Raw genomic sequence first — 21,316 nt, forward strand, 5'->3', positions numbered from 1 at the left:
CACTTGCCAATCAGAACATGCTTCATAGCTAAATATGTGGTTGCTTCAAGTTGTGTATTTATTGTGTTGTTCTCAAGTCCAATTGGAATGTTAGTCCGTTATGGCCTAGTTCGTTAAATAGCCTACCACATATTTGCTAAATGTTTTCAATATGTATGCTGTTTACCTTGTTCTAATTGCATTGCTTCAATATGGAAATACATTGTTAAACATAGGCTATACTATTCACACGGATATAGGGGCTAGGCCTACTGTAAATTACAGTCTGGACATGACAATAGATTACATTGACTAGGCTATTGATAAGGTCTACAATTATGATCAAACCAAATAAAAACGAAACAACAACTTGTTTTAAATAGGCTGTGTCTAAATACAGTTCCAGGCACCAGAATTGCACCCCGTGGTCATATAATACAGACAAGGCAACGGGCTACGGAGGGTTTTACACACACAAACTTTTCACAGGAGCTGGATAAAGATCCAATATAAAGAGAAGGGGGGGGGGGGGGATTTCCATTCACCGTAATTGCTCCCAAATGTTTTACAAACATCATGGAACAATATTACACATCGTATTTGCATTTCTCCAGAAATAGCAGGTGAAATTGCATTCAAGCCATGTACGGTCTCACCATAAGGCCATGGACAGTAAATCTTGGTAATAAGTTTGTTTTTCATTTAATTTAAAAAACTATCAATCTGTTTTTTTACGCCAACAACAATATTTCGAAATAGGATCGGGTCAGAGGCATGATATCATAAAAACGCATCTCGTTCCACGAGCGTAAGGCAATGTGTGCACAGTAGGCCTAAGTGCTCTTCGGCAGGGCACATGGATGTTAATCCTATCGATTGAATATCGTTTATTAAATAGTATACAATAACACTACAATAGGCCTAGTTATAACAAACATGTAGCCAATCACATTTGGAAATATTTGTCTACACACATTGGATTCACATTTCGAAAATGTACTGTATGTTGGACAAGAGGACATGGCTCAAACAGTCTAATAAGATTAGACTACCATCGCTGTTGATATCTCACTGGGCAGAAACTAGTTGAATCAATGTTGTTTCATGTCAATTCAACAACAAATAAATCTAAAAGTTAATTGGATTTGCAAAAAGTAATCAACATAAAGCCATTTCGTCTTTTCCACCCAACTTTGAACCTAAATCCAATGACATGGTCATTTTTTGTTCTTGATTTCATGTTGAATTCATGTTAGTTGACCACTCAACCAGATGTAAATGAAACTAGACTTCAACTAGACTTTGCCCAGTGGGATTTGCCTGTTAGGGACTTCGCCACATGAAAGGTAAACAAACAAACAGGCAAATAGCCTAGGTCACAGGCGGATTCAGCACCAAAGACAGTAATCGGAATTCCCCCAATTTGACAGTAAGGTCCAACAAATTTAAGTGACAGATGTATTTTTTTAAACAAAATGGTCAAGGAAAAAGAAGCTGTCTATTGTAAACAGACTTCCTACAGTCACTGACACCTTTTCACAAACTTCTCACAGAAGCTGCATGGACAAAAATCTTGTCCAATATAAAGAAAAAACAAGAATGCCTGTTCATTGTTTTGCTGCTTGTGATATTCTTTTATAAAACATTGGTTAAAGACTACTGACTAGGCTACTGTGTTTTTATAAAACATTGGTTAAAGGCTACTGACTAGGCTACTGTGTTTTTATAAAACATTAGTTAAAGGCTACTGACTAGGCTACTGTGTTTTTATAAAACATTAGTTAAAGGCTACTGACTTAGTTAAAGGCTAGGCTACTGTGTTTTTATAAAACATTAGTTAAAGGCTACTGACTAGGCTACTGTGTTTTTATAAAACATTAGTTAAAGACTACTGACTAGGCTACTGTGTTTTTATAAAACATTAGTTAAAGACTACTGACTAGGCTACTGTGTTTTTATAAAACATTAGTTAAAGACTACTGACTAGGCTACTGTGTTTTTATAAAACATTAGTTAAAGACTACTGACTAGGCTACTGTGTTTTTATAAAACATTAGTTAAAGGCTACTGACTAGGCTACTGTGTTTTTATAAAACATTAGTTAAAGGCTACTGACTAGGCTACTGTGTTTTTATAAAACATTAGTTAAAGGCTACTGACTAGGCTACTGTGTTTTTATAAAACATTAGTTAAAGGCTACTGACTAGGCTACTGTGTTTTTATAAAACATTATAAAACATTACTGTGTTTTTAAAAACATTAGTTAAAGGCTACTGACTAGGCTACTGTGTTTTTATAAAACATTAGTTAAAGGCTACTGACTAGGCTACTGTGTTTTTATAAAACATTAGTTAAAGGCTACTGACTAGGCTACTGTGTTTTTATAAAACATTAGTTAAAGGCTACTGACTAGGCTACTGTGTTTTTATAAAACATTAGTTAAAGACTACTGACTGTGTTTGTTTTTATAAAACATTAGTTAAAGCTACTGACTGTTTTTTTTATAAAACATTAGTTAAAGGCTACTGACTAGGCTACTGTGTTTTTATAAAACATTAGTTAAAGACTACTGACTAGGCTACTGTGTTTTTATAAAACATTAGTTAAAGGCTACTGACTAGGCTACTGTGTTTTTATAAAACATTAGTTAAAGACTACTGACTAGGCTACTGTGTTTTTATAAAACATTGGTTAAAGACTACTGACTAGGCTACTGTGTTTTTATAAAACATTGGTTAAAGACTACTGACTAGGCTACTGTGTTTTTATAAAACATTAGTTAAAGGCTACTGACTAGGCTACTGTGTTTTTATAAAACATTAGTTAAAGGCTACTGACTAGGCTACTGTGTTTTTATAAAACATTGGTTAAAGGCTACTGACTAGGCTACTGTGTTTTTATAAAACATTAGTTAAAGGCTACTGACTAGGCTACTGTGTTTTTATAAAACATTAGTTAAAGACTACTGACTAGGCTACTGTGTTTTTATAAAACATTAGTTAAAGACTACTGTAGTTTTTTTTATAAAACATTAGTTAAAGGCTACTGACTAGGCTACTGTGTTTTTATAAAACATTAGTTAAAGGCTACTGACTAGGCCACTGTGTTTTTATAAAACATTAGTTAAAGACTACTGACTAGGCTACTGTGTTTTTATAAAACATTAGTTAAAGGCTACTGACTAGGCCACTGTGTTTTTATAAAACATTAGTTAAAGACTACTGACTAGGCTACTGTGTTTTTATAAAACATTAGTTAAAGGCTACTGACTAGGCTACTGTGTTTTTATAAAACATTGGTTAAAGGCTACTGACTAGGCTACTGTGCACCTCTGCTGGAAAAATGGATGCCATAACCAATTGTGTTACAGCTTTTGGCGGGTCTTAAATATCACCATTAACAATGGTTGAAATTGGCACATTGGCGCAAGTTTTTAAGGACACACCTCAAACATGTCCACCCCTCCGACCTCAGTGCAAGCGAGCTGATATAAGACAGGTAAATGACCAACCCTGGCGCCAGGTTCTGAAAATAGCAGAGCACTGGCTTTTACAAGTCAAAATTGCCAAAGAGTGTGCGTTTGACACTAGCTCCAGTTTAACGCCAGCCGAAAATAGACGCCAGGCTCTGTCTCTGTTTCCAACAGTAAGGGTTGTTCTGCTTCACTAAGCCTAGGTGAAACTGCACCATTCTGACAGTGAATAAAATGACAGTTCCTTCCTGGTCCATGCTGCTAAAATCATGATTGACAGCCTCCCTCCATCAATGTAGACAGTACAGTGGGCCAGGCCGGCTGGAGGTTGGACTACAATTGGGACTTGGGAGCAGGGTGGGGATGGAGGGGATGAAGAGGGGTGGCAGAGGAGATAATCCACTGGATGTCATAAGGTGAATGCACCAATTTGTAAGTCGCTCTGGATAAGAGCGTCTGCTAAATGACGTAAATGTAAATGTAAATAATGCCCTTTAAACACTGCATCCAGCCTACAGCAGCCCTTGGTACACCACTCCAACGTACACACGCCATTTCATTAGACTTACCTCCCCAGTCCTCCCCCATCATCACCCGTCCCTAAACTAGCTTTGCTAAGCACTGAAAGCCAAATCATCAATGATGGCATCAACCCTTTTAAGGAGAAGATGTACTGCCAACAGCGACCGCTCTGATGCCAAGCTGATTTTGCACCTTGCAGAGGATGACTGAGGACAGAAGACTGTCCTTAATTATAGGCCGCCTGGGCTGGCAGGATACACAGGATGGGTCCCAAATGGCACCATTCCCTATATAGTGCACTATGGGTTTCCGTATGGGCCCTGGTCAAACATAGGGCACTATAAAGGGAATAGAGTGCCATTCGGGTCATGGGACGGGGTTAAAGTGAAATGAGGAGCCTCTCTCTAATCTGATGCTGGTTAAGTCTCTTCGCTTAATCTCACTATACAATATAATAAGGATAACGTAGGATGGAGCGGAGAGGAGGGGGGGCATGTGACACACACACTTTGGTGAGCACTTCCACTGGTTCGGCTGATGATATTTGGGTTCTTCAAATACTATATAAAATCATTTAAAATACTTTATCTGTACTTGAGTGAGCTAGTCTGGTATAACAGGCCAATAGAGCAGATCCATAACTGCAACCCCCTCCTACCTTGCACTCGAGGCAGACCAGAGCATACGCTCCAAGTATTTGAAATATTTCAAATATTGTTTGAACCCAGGTCCGCTGGCTCACCAAAATGTAAACGGATCAACTGTGCTCTCTTGCTCTCGCTCTCCCTCTCAGGATAAGGGTATTACGGGATGGGATGGGGGGGTATGGCCTTAATACTGTCCTATCTCAGATCCACTTCTCCACTTTGTCAGACGTCACCCTGGCTTTGTTGTGACTGATGGACGGCGTAGCTCTTTGTGTGTGAGACCATGTTAGGTTATGGTCTGTAAAAGCATCAGACTGAGGGAGACACTGTAATTGGTGGTTTTTGATGAAGGCTCTTGATAAAAATAGAATATTAATTATTTAGCCTAAATGTTGGTCAAGTAAATCACAACAAGCAGACATGCATGTGCAACTTCCATTGTAATTTGTATCGACATAAATACAGCAAGTATTTCATTTGCAGCCCTGAGAGTGAGCTTATGTGGCTTGCCAAATGTATTCAATAATTAACTTATCATAATGACTAATGCAGGAAATGAACAGGCCCACAGAACAAATGGCACATTCAAGCCATTTGTATAAGAATATTCATAAAAATGGAATGCTGGTTTTCAACGCTTCCGGGATTCCACTTTTTCTGAGTCCTCCATATTCCTTATCAACTTTTCCTGACAGGTGACATTCATGTGTACCACGCCTTGTGAAAAAATAAAGCAACCCAGAACAACAATATGAGACACTAACTCACCCGGACGCTGTCCTAATATGGACACCATACAGGTAACTATAAAACATAAACCCTCCAGGATTCTGCCCTTATATGGATACTGTAGTACCAGGACTTGGTCCTAATAAGGACACCATAGAGATGACTATGCAACATGGACTCCCCAGGACTCTGTTCTAATAAGGACACCATACAGATGACTATGCAACATGGACTCCCCAGGACTCTGTTCTAATAAGGACACCATACAGATGACTATGCAACATGGACTCCCCAGGACTCTGTTCTAATTTGTACACCATACAGATGACTATGCAACATGGACTCCCCAGGACTCTGTTCTAATTTGTACACCATACAGATGACTATGCAACATGGACTCCCCAGGACTCGGTCCTAATAAGGACACCATACAGATGACTATGCAACATGGACTCCCCAGGACTCTGTTCTAATAAGGACAACATACAGATGACTATGCAACATGGACTCCCCAGGACTCTGTTCTAATAAGGACAACATACAGATGACTATGCAACATGGACTCCCCAGGACTCGGTCCTAATAAGGACACCATACAGATGACTCTGCAACATGGACTCCCCAGGACTCTGTTCTAATAAGGACAACATACAGATGACTATGCAACATGGACTCCCCAGGACTCTGTTCTAATAAGGACAACATACAGATGACTATGCAACATGGACTCCCCAGGACTCTGTTCTAATAAGGACACCATACAGATGACTATGCAACATGGACTCCCCAGGACTCTATTCTAATTTGTACACCATACAGATGACTATGCAACATGGACTCCCCAGGACTCTGTTCTAATTTGTACACCATACAGATGACTATGCAACATGGACTCCCCAGGACTCGGTCCTAATAAGGACACCATACAGATGACTATGCAACATGGACTCCCCAGGACTCTGTTCTAATAAGGACACCATACAGATGACTATGCAACATGGACTCCCCAGGACTCTGTTCTAATAAGGACAACATACAGATGACTATGCAACATGGACTCCCCAGGACTCTGTTCTAATAAGGACACCATACAGATGACTATGCAACATGGACTCCCCAGGACTCTGTTCTAATAAGGACAACATACAGATGACTATGCAACATGGACTCCCCAGGACTCTGTTCTAATAAGGACACCATACAGATGACTATGCAACATGGACTCCCCAGGACTCTGGTCTAATTTGTACACCATACCGATGATTATGCAACATGGACTCCCCAGGACTCTGGTCTAATTTGTACACCATAGAGATGACTATGCAACATGGACTCCCCAGGACTCTGTTCTAATAAGGACACCATACAGATGACTATGCAACATGGACTCCCCAGGACTCTGTTCTAATAAGGACACCATACAGATGACTATGCAACATGGACTCCCCAGGACTCTGTTCTAATAAGGACACCATACAGATGACTATGCAACATGGACTTCCCAGGACTCTGTTCTAATTTGTACACCATACAGATGATTATGCAACATGGACTCCCCAGGACTCTGTTCTAATAAGGACACCATACAGATGACTATGCAACATGGACTCCCCAGGACTCTGTTCTAATAAGGACACCATACAGATGACTATGCAACATGGACTCCCCAGGACTCTGTTCTAATTTGTACACCATACAGATGACTATGCAACATGGACTCCCCAGGACTCGGTCCTAATAAGGACAACATACATACAGATGACTATGCAACATGGACTCCCCAGGACTCTGGTCTAATTTGTACACCATACAGATGACTATGCAACATGGACTCCCCAGGACTCTGTTCTAATTTGTACACCATACAGATGACTATGCAACATGGACTCCCCAGGACTCTGTTCTAATTTGTACACCATACAGATGACTATGCAACATGGACTTCCCAGGACTCTGTTCTAATTTGTACACCATACAGATGACTATACAACATGGACTCCCCAGGACTCTGTTCTAATTTGTACACCATACAGATGACTATGCAACATGGACTTCCCAGGACTCTGTTCTAATTTGTACACCATACAGATGACTATGCAACATGGACTCCCCAGGACTCTGTTCTAATAAGGACACCATACAGATGACTATGCAACATGGACTCCCCAGGACTCTGTTCTAATAAGGACACCATACAGATGACTATGCAACATGGACTCACCAGGACTCTGCCCGTCAGTGTCTGGGCTGATATCATGACCCCAGCCCAGTCTTTGACGGAGGTCATCCAGCCCACCTCACTGAGTGCAGCCACCGTCTCCTTGGTGTGCTTGATCCCATCCCCATGGGAGGTAGGGTTGTGGACCCGCTGAGCATTCTAGAAGAGAGAGAAAGAGCAAGATGTATTAGAAGAAAGAGATGGAGACGGGGGTGAGAAAGGAATAGAGACAGAGACAATCAGCATTACTAATCAGGTTAAAAGATCTTCAGAGCAAATGTATCGAATGTACTATCACGCTCCACCGGTCTCAAGCCCTGAAGAACAATACATGGTCGAGACCAAAGCAGCCTGTTTTGCTTTCAATACGTCAACACACACGTTAGCAGGAGACAGGAGAGTAAGGCAAACACTGAGCCTAACACGGGCCTGGGAGGCTGTGTGCATGCGTGTGAGTGCGTGTCTCTCTCTGTGTGCGCCTGTGTCTGTATGTGTGTCTCTGGGAGAACGTGTGTATGTGTGAGGAGTGTCTCCATGGTAGCCAAGCAGCCAAAGAGCACCTCTGCTGCTGCAGCCCAGCCAACTCACTGAGTTTCTGCCTCACTGAGTTTCTGCCTCAGTGAGTGGGCTGGGCTGTCTGCTGCCTCAGTGAGTTTCTGCCTCAGTGAGTGGGCTGGGCTGTCTGCTGCCTCAGTGAGTTTCTGCCTCAGTGAGTGGGCTGGGCTGTCTGCTGCCTCAGTGAGTTTCTGCCTCAGTGAGTGGGCTGGGCTGTCTGCCTCCTCAGTGAGTTTCTGCCTCAGTGAGTGGGTTGGGCTGTCTGCTGCCTCAGTGAGTTTCTGCCTCAGTGAGTGGGCTGGGCTGTCTGCTGCCTCAGTGAGTTTCTGCCTCAGTGAGTGGGCTGGGCTGTCTGCTTCCTCAGTGAGTGGGCTGGGCTGTCTGCTGCCTCATTGAGTGGGCTGGACTGTCTGCTGCCTCAGTGAGTGGGCTGGACTGTCTGCTGCCTCAGTGAGTGGGTTGGACTGTCTGCTGCCTCGGTGAGTGGGCTGGACTGTCTGCTGCCTCGGTGAGTGGGCTGGACTGTCTGCTGCCTCGGTGAGTGGGCTGGACTGTCTGCTGCCTCGGTGAGTGGGCTGGACTGTCTGCTGCCTCGGTGAGTGGGCTGGACTGTCTGCTGCCTCAGTGAGTTTCTGCCTCAGTGAGTCAACTGGGCTCTGCTGCCTCAGTGAGTTTCTGCCTCAGTAAATGGGCTAGGATGTCTGCTGTGCGAATACTTAACAGTGTGTGCCATAAGCGCATCTGAAGTATCCTATAAGTGTAACAGCGTTCTTCGTTTGTAGAAAGAGAGTCGGACCGAAATGCAGCGTAGTGGTTACTCATGACTTTAATGGAAAAAGTGACACATGAAATAACTATACAAAATACAAAACAACAAACGGAACGTGAAACCTAATTACAGCCTATCTGGTGAAACTACACAGAGACATGAACAATCACCCACGAAATACACAGTGAAACCCCGGCTACCTAAATACGGTTCCCAATCAGAGACAACGAGAATCACCTGACTCTGATTGAGAACCGCCTCAGGCAGCCAAGCCGATACAACACCCCTACTCAGCCGCGATCCCAAATACTACAAACCCCAATACGAAAATACAATAACCCCATGTCACACCCTGGCCTGAACAAATAATAAAGAAAGCACAAAATACTAAGACCAAGGCGTGACAATAAGTATAACTGTAGAACCTGTCATTTGTTCTACCTGGAACCAGAGGGTTCTTCATGGGAGGCTGAATTTCTGTTAGGTGTATTTAAAATACGTATTTTAATTACTTCTGTATGTTGTATTAGACTGGATTGAACTACACTCCAATTACATTTGTAACAATATACTTTTGAAAGCTGAAATGTGTATTTTCAAAATACAAAATACCTTTCTACACCATTTCTATATAGCTGTTCACAATCTTGTGGCCCTAATCTTTTCACCCTACATTGGTATCAAAAGTCTGATGGCACTACGGAGTGATAAGAGTGTCTGCTAAATTAACTAAATATACATGTGTAAAAATGAACAATTGCAAAGCATGCTGAGTATTACTCTGAGCTCAGCTCCGAAACAAGGCAAATGACAATACTCAGTGTGCTTTGCAGTTGTTAATTTTCACATGTACATTTAGGTTATTTAGCAGACACTATTATCCAGAGTGACAGTGAATTCAACTCAGGTAGATAAACAACAACATATCACAGTCATAGCAAGTACAACGTTTCTGGAACAGTTACTGAGAATGTTGTTGCTGTTCGGCGGGCTACTTGCAAATGTAGTTTTAGATTTTAAAATACAAAATACATGTATTTTAATGATATACAATACTTTGCAAAAGTATCTTATATTTTATTTTGACACATTGTTCTTTAGGGTATTTTGTAATTGTAATTCAATGGCCTCAAAATGGTTCCCCCCCATAGGGACAGATTACAAAACCCTGTAACCAAAGGGTTCTTCATGAGGGTTCTACTTGATGTAACACATTTATAACACCCATAGAATTTTAACAATATAATATGGCTGACCATAAAAAATAACTGTACGGTTCTTCAAAGGGTTCTACAAGCAACCTTTCAAATTGAGAACATTAAGAACATGTTCCTTTTTATTTTTGTATTTTTTTATTGAATATTTAAAACATACAATATACTTGCAGTGAAGCCGCTCAACAACTACATCACATTTGTCATCTAACAGACTCACATCCAGAGTGACACACAGAAGCAACCAGGGTAAATGCCCTGCTCAAGGGCACGTTGACAGATCCCCCACAAGGTCAAAAACGGGGAGCAAAACCAGAGATCCATCAGCCACCGGCCCAAGCTCCCAACCGCCAGGCCACCAGCCCTCCAAGATTGGCCATCAGCACTCCAAGATCCCCCCCCACACAGTTCCCCAAGAGCTGCCCCTCAATCATCCATGGTTCTTTATAGAACCATCAAAAACGGAATCTATATACTTCAGCACCAAAAAGGTATGCACTATGGTTACAAGTCAAAGAATCTGGTACTATTTAGAAGAAGAAAATTATTTCCGTTCACTACCTCGTGAAGCGCCCCGCAGCCCCATCACATGACGCTCCTTGCTTTTCTACCCATAACCCCCGTAGCCTGCACCCCACTGCCCAATGACCTCACGCCGTCAGATGTTTGTTTCGTCCCAAATGGCACCCTATTTCCTATATAGTTCCCTACTTTTGACCAGGGCCCATAGGGCAGTAATACACTATAAACGGAATAGGGTGCCATTTGGCATGCATCCCTATTTTCACAGGAGCTCAGGACCTATGAAGAATCGCTTGATGTAATTTCAGTGGGTTCTGAGAAGGTCGAGAGGCCAATATGAACATGTTCACTGATGGGGAAAGAATAGAATACAACAACAAGACGCTGTGGTGATTGTGACCTTGTTTTCTCACAGATGATGGCACTGTGGGTGCGTGCCTGTGCGTGCGCTCGAGCGTATACCTATCTGCGTCATTTCCAACAGCTGGTTAAACAATGCTACGTTTATTAGAGTCAGACTGCTGTTGCAGTGTTAATACCCAGGATTTCAGCATGCCGTTCTCCCAACATGCACTGGGGTTGTTGTGTGTCTACACTGATTGGCTAGCACGACTTCAAAGCTCTCCTGGCATGTAACTGCGCAGCAAGCAGCATGTGCTGTGCCTCTGCTTCAGCCATAAACCTTCAGAGAACTGGGGGATCGACACTGTTCCGATGGCACTCACGCAAAGCACAGGATGTATGAATGGAAAGGCTACTAACACAGAAACAAAATCGCGCTCAATTGTTTGTATGTCTGTGAACAGCAGACAATAAAGCATAATAACTCTAAAATATGTGAACAGATATAAAGGACAGTTCTGAAATGAGGTTATATTATCAGAGAGGATATAATTATTCTGTGGCTCTGTCATGAGGAGATTCAAACCAAACTCAAGTGGTAATACTGGCACTGATAATAATATGTGGAAAACCCCCATAATGAACAAACCCAGCTTGTTGTTGTTGTGGTTGTTTTGTGTTTTTGTTGCAGCAGATCGTCTTTAAGGGAGGTACCGTAACAGTTGCGGAACGGAAAACAGCATATTTAGTCGTATTTATTGTCAGTTTAATGCTGTGAAATCTAGGTCACGTCCAAAATGACATCCTATTCCCTACATAGTGCACTACTTTTTACCAGAGCCCTATGAGCCCTGGTCAAAAGTAGTGTGCTATATAGGTAATAGTGTGCCTTTTGGGAAGCATGCATAATCGTGTTAGTAGGAGCTATTATTCAGAGCAAAGCCAGGCATCCTCTAGCAGACGAGCAGATGAACCATCTCCTATTGCAGGGGTAGGCAACCCTGTTCCTGGAGTGCTGCAGGTACTTCAATACTTTGTCACAACTAGGTACCACACGAGACCAACTGAGGAAGGCCCTAAAAAATTGTCAAAGACTCCAGTCAGCCAAGTCAGACAGTTTTCTCTGCTACCACAAGGCAAGCGGTACCGGAACACCAAGTCTAGGTCCAAAATGGTTTCTCAACAGCTTCTACCCCTAAGCCATAAGACTGCTGAACATTTAATCAAATGGCCACCCGGACTATTTACATTGACCCCCCTCTTGGTTTTACACTGCTGCTACTCAATGTTTATTATCTATGCATAGTGACTTTACCCCTACCTACATGTACAAATTACCTTGATTTACCTGGTCCCCGCACATTGACTCGGTACCGGTACCCCCTGTATATAGCCTCCACATTGACTCGGTACCGGTACCCCCTGTATATAGCCTCCACATTGACTCGGTACCGGTACCCCCTGCATATAGCCTCCACATTGACTCGGTACCGGTACCCCCTGCATATAGCCTCCACATTGACTCGGTACCGGTACCCCCTGTATATAGCCTCCACATTGACTCGGTACCTTTGTTTTATTTTTTACTTTAGTTTATTAAGTAAATATTTTCTTATTTCTTGAACTGCATTGTTGGTTAAGGGCCTGTAAGCATTTCACGATAAGGTTGTATTCGGCTCATGTGACAAATCAAATTTGATTTGATTTGATAATTGATCAGTTCATTGATTGCCTAAATTCAACACACCTGGTCTTCCAGGTTGGTTAAATCAAATACATGCAGCACATGCAGAACTCCAGGACCAGGGTTCTATTGTCTGGCCAGGGACATGCTCCTGCCCGCATGAGGCATGGGCTCCATCCCAAATTAAACCTATTTCTACTTTAGTGCAATACTTTTGAACAGGGCCTGTAATAGTCACTATAGAGGACATGAAGGTCAGTCAATGCGGAAAATGTCAAGAACTTTGAAAGGTCCTTCAATTGCAGTCGCAAAAACCATCAAGCGCTATGATGAAACTGGCTCTCATGAGGACCGTCACAGGAAAGGAAGACCCTGAGTTACCTCTGCTGCAGAGGATAAGTTCATTAGAGTTAACTGCACCTCAAAAATTGCAGCCCAAATAAATGCGTCAGAGTTCAAGGAGCAGACTAACGGCGTTCTTCGTTTGTCGAAAGAGAGTCGGAGCGAAATGCAGCGTAGTGGTTACTCATGTCTTTAATGAACAAAGATCGTGATACATGAAATAACTTATACATATACAAAAACAACAAACGGAACGTGAAACCTATTACAGCCTATCTGGTGAAACTACACAGAGACAGGAACAATCACCCACGAAATACAAAGCGAAACCAGGCTACCTAAATACGGTTCCCAATCAGAGACAACGAGAATCACCTGACTCTGATTGAGAATCGCCTCAGGCAGCCAAGCCCATACAACACCCCTACTCAGCCGCAATCCCAATAATACAAAAACCCCAATACGAAATATAACAACATAAACCCATGTCACACCCTGGCCTGACCAAATAATAAAGAAAACACAAAATACTAAGACCAAGGCGTGACAGAACCCCCCCCCCCTAAGGTGCGGACTCCCGGACGCACCTCAAAACCATAGGGAGGGTCCGGGTGGGCGTCTGTCCATGGTGGCGGTTCCGGCTCGGGACGTGGACCCCACTCCATTAAAGTCATAGTTCCTCCCCTTCGCGTCCTAGGATAATCCATCTTCGCCGCCGACCATGGCCTAATAGTCCTCACCCAGAACCCCACAGAACTGAGGAGCAGCTCGTGACTGAGGGGCATCTTGGGACTGAGGGACAGCTCGGGACTGAGGGGCAGCTCGGGACTGAGGGGCAGCCCGGAACTGAGGTGAAGCCCAGTACTGAGAGAATGCCCAGTACTGATAGGAAGCCCAGTACTGAGAGGAAGCCCAGTACTGAGATGAAGCTCAGGCAGGTAGTAGGCTCCGGTAGATCCTGGCTGGCTGGCGGATCTGGAAGAGACTGGTTGACTGAAGATTGGTGGTTGAAGATTTCCCTCTAGTGGTGTGGGGGCTGTGCTTTGGCAAAGTGGGTGGGGTTATATCCTTCCTGTTTGGCCCTGTCCGGGGGTGTCCTCGGATGGGGCCACAGTGTCTCCTGACCCCTCCTGTCTCAGCCTCCAGTATTTATGCTGCAGTAGTTTATGTGTCGGGGGGCTAGGGTCAGTTTGTTTATCTGGAGTACCTCTCCTGTCCTATTCGGTGTCCTGTGTAAATCTAAGTGTGCGTTCTCTAATTCTCTCTTTCTTTCTCTCTCTCGGAGGACCTGAGCCCTAGAACCATGCCCCAGGACTACCTGACATGATGACTCCTTGCTGTCCCCAGTCCACCTGGCCATGCTGCTGCTCCAGTTTCAACTGGCCTGGGCCCTAGGACCATGTCCCAGGACTACCTGACATGAGGACTCCTTGCTGTCCCCAGTCCACCTGGCCATGCTCCTGCTCCAGTTTCAACTGTTCTGCCTTACTATTATTCAACCATGCTGGTCATTTATGAACATTTGAACATCTTGGCCACGTTCTGTTATAATCTCCACCTGGCACAGCCAGAAGAGGACTGGCCACCCCACATATGCTCTCTCTAATTCTCTCTTTCTTTCTCTCTCTCGGAGGACCTGAGCCCTAGGACCGTGCCCCAGGACTACCTGACATGATGGCTCCTTGCTGTCCCCAGTCCATCTGACTGTGCTGCTGCTCCAGTTTCAACTGTTCTGCCTTATTATTATTTGACCATGCTGGTCATTTATGAACATTTGAACATCTTGGTCATGTTCTGTTATAATCTCTACCCGGCACAGCCAGAAGTGGACTGGCCACCCCACATAGCCCGGTTCCTCTCTAGGTTTCTTCCTAGGTTTTGGCCTTTCTAGGGAGTTTTTCCTAGCCACCGTGCTTTTACACCTGCATTGTTTGCTGTTTGGGGTTTTAGGCTGGGTTTCTGTACAGCACTTTGAGATATCAGCTGATGTACGAAGGGCTATATAAATAAATTTGATTTGATTTGATTTGATCTGGAAGAGACTGGTTGACTGGCAGATCTGGAAGAGACTGGTTGACTGGCAGATCTGGAAGAGACTGGTTGACTGGCAGATCTGGAAGAGACTGATTGACTGGCAGATCTGGAAGAGACTGGTTGACTGGCAGATCTGGAAGAGACTGGTTGACTGGCAGATCTGGAAGAGACTGGTTGACTGGCAGATCTGGAAGAATCTGGTTGACTGGCAGATCTAGAAGATCATGGCTGACTGGCGGATCTAGCTGCTCTATGCAGACTGACAGCTCCTTGCAGACTGACACCTCTGGCAGCTCCATGCAGGCTGACAGCTCTTTGCAGACTGACAGCTCTGGCTGCTTCATGCAGACTGACAGCTCTGGCTGCTTCGAACAGACTGACAGCTTTGACTGCTCCATGCAGGCTGACAGCTCTGGCTGCTTTATGCAGACTGACAGCTCTGGCTGCTCCATGCAGGCTGACAGCACCCTGCAGACTGGTAGCTCCTTGCAGACTGACAGCTCCTTGCAGACTGGCAGCTCCTTGCAGACTGGCAGCTCCTTGCAGACTGACAGCTCTGGTTGCGTCATGCAGACTGACAGCTCTGGCTGCTTCATGCAGACTGCCAGCACCTTGCAGACTGACAGCTCCCTGCAGACTGGCAGCTCAGGCTGCTCCGAACAGGCAGGAGGCTCCGGCAGCGCTGTACAGGAGGAAGGCTCTGATAGCGCTGAACAGGCGGGAGACTCCGACAGCGCAGGAGGGAAGGAAGGCTCTGATAGCGCTGAACAGACAGGAGACTCCAGTAGCGCAGGAGGGAAGGAAGGCTCTGGCTGTGCTAAACAGGCGAGACGCACAGAAGGCCTGGTGCGTGGTGCTGGAACTGGTGCTACAGGATTGAGGACACGCACAGGAAGCCTGGTGCGGGGAGCTGCTACCGGAGGACTGGTGTGTGGAGGTGGTTCTGGATAGACCGGACCGTGCAGGCGCACTGGAGCCCTTGAGCACCGAGCCTGCCCAAGCTTACCTGGCTCGATGCCCGCGTCGCTGTGCTGCCTCCTCATACCAGCGCCTCTCCGCTTTTCCCATCTCTATTTCCTCCTTGGGGCGGCGATATTCACCAGGCTGAGCCCAGGGTCCTTTTCCGTCCAGTTCCTCCTCCCATGTCCAATTCTCCAAGTGGTGCAGCCTCTCCCACTGCAACTACTCTTCACAATTAACAGGGAGAGTAGGCTCAGGTCTGACTCCTGACTCAGCCACTCTCTGAGCCCTCCCCCAATAAATATTTGGGGGTTACTTTCGGTTTTCGCTCTGCGCCGCCGTGTCTTTCTTTTGGCCTCCATTCGCCTATAGCCCTCTTCGCATTGCTCCAGCGAATCCCAGGCGGGCTCCTGCACTCTCTCTGGGTCGGACGCCCACCTGTCGATTTCTTCCCACATCATATACTCCATGCCTCTGCTATCCATAACGTCCTCCCTTCGCTGTTCAAGCTGTCGCTGCCTGTTAACACGCTGCTCGGTCCGTGTGTGGTGGGTGATTCTGTAACGGCGTTCTTCGTTTGTCGAAAGAGAGTCGGAGCGAAATGCAGCGTAGTGGTTACTCATGTCTTTAATGAACAAAGATCGTGATACATGAAATAACTTATACAAAAAAACAACAAGCGGAATGTGAAACCTATTACAGCCTATCTGGTGAAACTACACAGAGACAGGTACAATCACCCACGAAATACAAAGAGAAACCAGGCTACCTAAATACGGTTCCCAATCAGAGACAACGAGAATCACCTGACTCTGATTGAGAACCGCCTCAGGCAGCCAAGCCCATACAACACCCCTACTCAGCCACAATCCCAATAATACAAAAACCCCAATACGAAATATAACAACATAAACCCATGTCACACCCTGGCCTGACCAAATAATAAAGAAAACACAAAATACTAAGACCAAGGCATGACACAGACACATCTCAACATCAACTGTTCAGAGGAGACTGTGTGAATCAGGCCTTTGTGGCCGAATTGCTGCAAAGAAACTACTACTAAAGGACACCAATAAGAAGAAGAGACCTGCTTGGGCCAAGAAACACGAGCAATGGACATTAGACCTTTGGAAATCTGTCCTTTGGTCTGATGAGTCCAAATTTGAGATGTTTGGTTCCAACCGCTGTGTTTTTGTGAGATGCAGAGTAGGTGAACAGATGATCTCCGCATGTGTGGTTTCCACCGTGAAGCATGGAGGAGGAGGTGTAGCGGTGTTTTACTGGTGAGATTGTCAGTGATTTATTTAGAAAACATTTAACCAGCATGGATACCACAGCATTCTGCAGCGATGCGCCATCCCATCTGTATTTCGTTTCGTGGGACTATCATTTGTTTTTCAACAGGACAATGACACAACAATGACACAAGCAAGGGCTGCCTTCTAGAGAGACATCAGAGATTGTAACATTCTCTGTTTCATGGAAAAATGGCTCTCTCAGGATATGTTGTTGGAATTGGTTCAGCCACCGGGCTTGTCCATGCATCGAGCCGACAGAGATAAACACTTCTTTGGGAAGAGGAAGGGCGGGGGGTGTATGCTTCATGATTAACGACTCATAGTGTAATCAAAACAAGTCATAACAAATCCTTCTGCTCACCCGTCCTAGAATTCCTTACAATCAAATGCCGGCCATATTACCTCCCAAGAAAATGTTCTTAAGTTATTGTCACAGCTGTGTACATTCCCCCTCAAGCAAACACACCCTCAAGGAACTTCACTGGACTCTATGTAAACTGGAACACATATATCCTGAGGCTGCATTTATTGTAGCTGTGGATTTTAACAAAGCAAATTTGAGAACAAGGCTACCTAAATTCTATCAGCAAATTGATTGCAGTACTCGTGGCGGTAATACACTAGATCACTGCTACTCTAACTTCCGCAATGCATACAAAGCCTTCCCCCGCCCTCCCTTCGGCAAATCCGACCACGACACCATCTTGCTCCTACCAGAAAATCAAACAGGATGTACCATGGACTAGAACCATTCAATGCTGGTCTAACCAATCAGAATCCACATTTCAAGATTGCTTTGATCACGCGGACTGGAATATGTTCCGGTCAGCCTCAGAGAACAATATCGATCTGTACACTGACTCGTTGAGTGAGTTTAAATGGAAATGCATTTGAGATGTTGTACCCACTATGACTATTAAAACCTATCCTAACCAGAAACCACGGATGAATGGCGGCATTCGCGCAAAACTGAAAGTGCAAACCACCGCATTTAACTATGGAAAGAGGTCTGCGAATATGGCTGAATATAAACAGTGTAGTTATTCCCTCCACAAGGCAAACAAACAAGCGAAATGCCGGTACAGGAACAAGGTGGAGTCACAATTCAACGGCTCAGACACGAGACGTATGTGACAGGGTCTTTAGGAAATCACAGACTACAAAAGAAAACCAGCCACGTCACAGACACCGACTTCACGCTTCTAGACAAACTAAACACCTTCTTGCCCGATTTGAGGATAATACAGTGCCACCATCACGGCCCGCTAACAAGGACTGCACCCCCCCTTTTCTTCTCCGTGGCCGACGTGAGTAAAACATATAAACGTGTTAACCCTCGCAAGGCTGCTGGCCCAGATGGCATCCCTGGCCGCGTCCTCAGAGCATGTGCTGACCAGCTGGCTGGTGTGTTTACGGACATATTCAATCTCTCCCTATCCCAGTCTGCTGTCTCCACATGCTTCAAGATGGCCACCATTGTTCCTGTACCCAGAAGGCAAAGATAACTTAACTAAATGACAAACGCCCTGTAGCACTCACTTTTGTCATCATGAAGTGCTTTGAGAGACTAGTCAAGGATCATATCAACTCCACCTTACCGGCCGCCCTAGACCTACTTCCGTTTGCATACCGCCCCAACAGGTCCACAGACGATGCAATCGCCATCACACTGCACATGCCCTATCCCATTTGGACAAGAGGAATACCTATGTAAGAATGCTGTTCATTGACTACAGCTCAGCATTCAACACCATAGTACCCTCCAAGCCCATCATCAAGCCCTCAACATAGGGCCCCACAAGGGTGCGTGCTCAGCCCCTTCCAGTACTCCCTGTTCACCCACGACTGAGTGGCCATGCAAGCCTCCAACTCAATCATCAAGTTTGCAGACGACACAACATGACACAACACACAACACTCCCTGATGAGACATCCTACAGGGAGGAGGTGAAGGTACTCAGAGTTTGGTGTCAGGAAAAAAACCTCTCACTCAACGTCAACAAAACAAAGGAGATGATCGTGGGCTTCAAAAAAACAGTAGGTGGGAGCACCCCCCTATCCACATCGAAGGGACAGCAGCAGAGAAGGTGGATTGTTTTAAGTACCTTGGCGTACACATCACAGACAAACTGAAATGGTCTACCCATACAGACAGTGTGGTGAAGAAGGCGCAACAGTGCCCTTCAAGCTCAGGAGGCTGAAGAAATTTGGCTTGTCACCCAAAACCCTCACAAACTTTTACAGGTGCACATTTGAGAGCATCCTGTCGGGCTGTATCACCGCCTGGTACGGCAACTGCACCACCCTCAACCACAAAGCTCTCCAGAGGATGATGTGGTTGGCACAACGCATCACCGGGGGCAAACTACCCGCCCTCTATGACACCTACACCACCCGATGTCACAGGAAGGCCAAAAATATTATCAAGGACAACACCTGAGCCACTGCCTGGTCACACCGCTACCATCCAGAAGGCGAGGTCAGTACAGGTGCATCAAAGCTGGGACCGAGAGACTGAAAAACAGCTTCTATGTCAAGGCTATCAGACTGTTAAACAGCAGTCACTAACTCAGAGAGGCTGCTGCCTAGATTGAGACCCAATCGCTGGCCACTTTAATAAAATGGATCACAAGTCACTTTAAACAATGCCACTTTAAATAATGCCACTTTTTATAATGTTTACATATCTTACATTACTCATATCATATGTATATACTGTATTTTATACCATCTATTGCACCTTGCCTATGCTGCCATATATTTTTATATGTACATATTCTCATTTACCCCTTCAGATGTAAATTTTTACAAAACATTCTGTTTTTTCTGTACATTTTTCTGAATTCTGTGTTTCACGGTTTATGCAAATGTTATCATCATAAAGAGTGTCTAATAATGTGAATGAATAACAGTAAATGTTTCATTATACATTTTAAAAAGTAATGTAAGAATCTAGGCAACAATGCAGCAAGCAATAGGCAAAACCTAGAGTTATACTTATAAATGTTGCATTCATTCTTTTTTGTAAAATAGAGTGCTTCACATCAGTGTTTCATTATAAATGAAAAAAAATACCAAAGGATTAATGCAAGGATCTATGGCTCATCCATAGCTGGAGCCTGCCCACGGATCTTCTGTAGAACGGCACTCATATGCTGGTCGAACACACGTGGTAGGTGAGTTTGACGGAGGCTACTGTCATTTTCGGGCAATGCTCCTCCCTGTTTACAATGCTTCACTAGAAACAAGCCGTAGCTTTCTTTCCTTTTCTAAGGGGAAGTCAGACTCGGTGCACACAGCCACAAAGTCCTGAATAAATTCTCGTCTTGAATCTTCTGATGCGCTTGCACTAGTAATGGTTGTTTGAAGAGGTATGTTCTGGCTAACACGGTGCTTTTCCTTGTTCTTCACATGGGCTTTAGACTTTAAGTGGTCATCACATGTATTTTTACGGGTCCAATCAATAGTATGTTGACAGAATTAGCAGAACAGCTTATCGCCTGACTCATAATAGTCCTTTGGGTAATACTCTGCTCTGAATTTAGGGGTTAGAGTAGATTTTTTTAAATGTTTACGACTTGGCCATCTTAAACGGCCTCTTCGACATGTTTCTCAAAGTGACAGCCAAAGTTTTCGACCGACCCCCCTCGAAAACAGAAGTATTTCTCTAGATCTACTCGTCTGTAATTTTACAATTCATTTTGATTACTACAATAATTAGGCCCACTTTTGATTAAAAACAATTAACAAATTCAGCCAAATAATTGAAAATTCTGCAATATTCCTTGTTTTACAGTTAATTCCATTTTTATTAGTAAATTCCGCTATTCCGTCCGCGTTTTTTCGCATCACGGAAATCATAGGGCCCCTGGAGAGCTGCATCAGATGACCTGGCCTCCACAATCACCCGACCTCATCCCAATTGAGATGGTTTAGGATGAGTTGGACTGCAGAGTGAAGGAAAAGCAGCCAACAAGTGCTCAGCATATGCGGAAACTCCTTCAAGACGGTTGGAAAAGCATTCCA

The 21,316-nt window shown here is 44.5% G+C and overlaps 1 protein-coding gene across 5 annotated transcripts in view; it reads right to left on the reverse strand.

The window, feature by feature from the left end:
- LOC124038495 (calcium-activated potassium channel subunit alpha-1-like) overlaps positions 1-21,316 on the reverse strand; it is a 235,993-nt gene that overhangs the window by 190,331 nt on the left and 24,346 nt on the right. For all 5 annotated transcript variants that reach the window (XM_046354452.1, XM_046354450.1, XM_046354453.1 and 2 more), the window contains exon 2: positions 7,571-7,726. In XM_046354452.1, the coding sequence (XP_046210408.1) occupies positions 7,571-7,726 (156 nt within the window). The remainder of the gene's footprint in view (positions 1-7,570; positions 7,727-21,316) is intronic.

This window comes from Oncorhynchus gorbuscha, linkage group LG06 (assembly GCF_021184085.1).
Source record: "Oncorhynchus gorbuscha isolate QuinsamMale2020 ecotype Even-year linkage group LG06, OgorEven_v1.0, whole genome shotgun sequence".
NCBI lineage: Eukaryota > Metazoa > Chordata > Actinopteri > Salmoniformes > Salmonidae > Oncorhynchus > Oncorhynchus gorbuscha.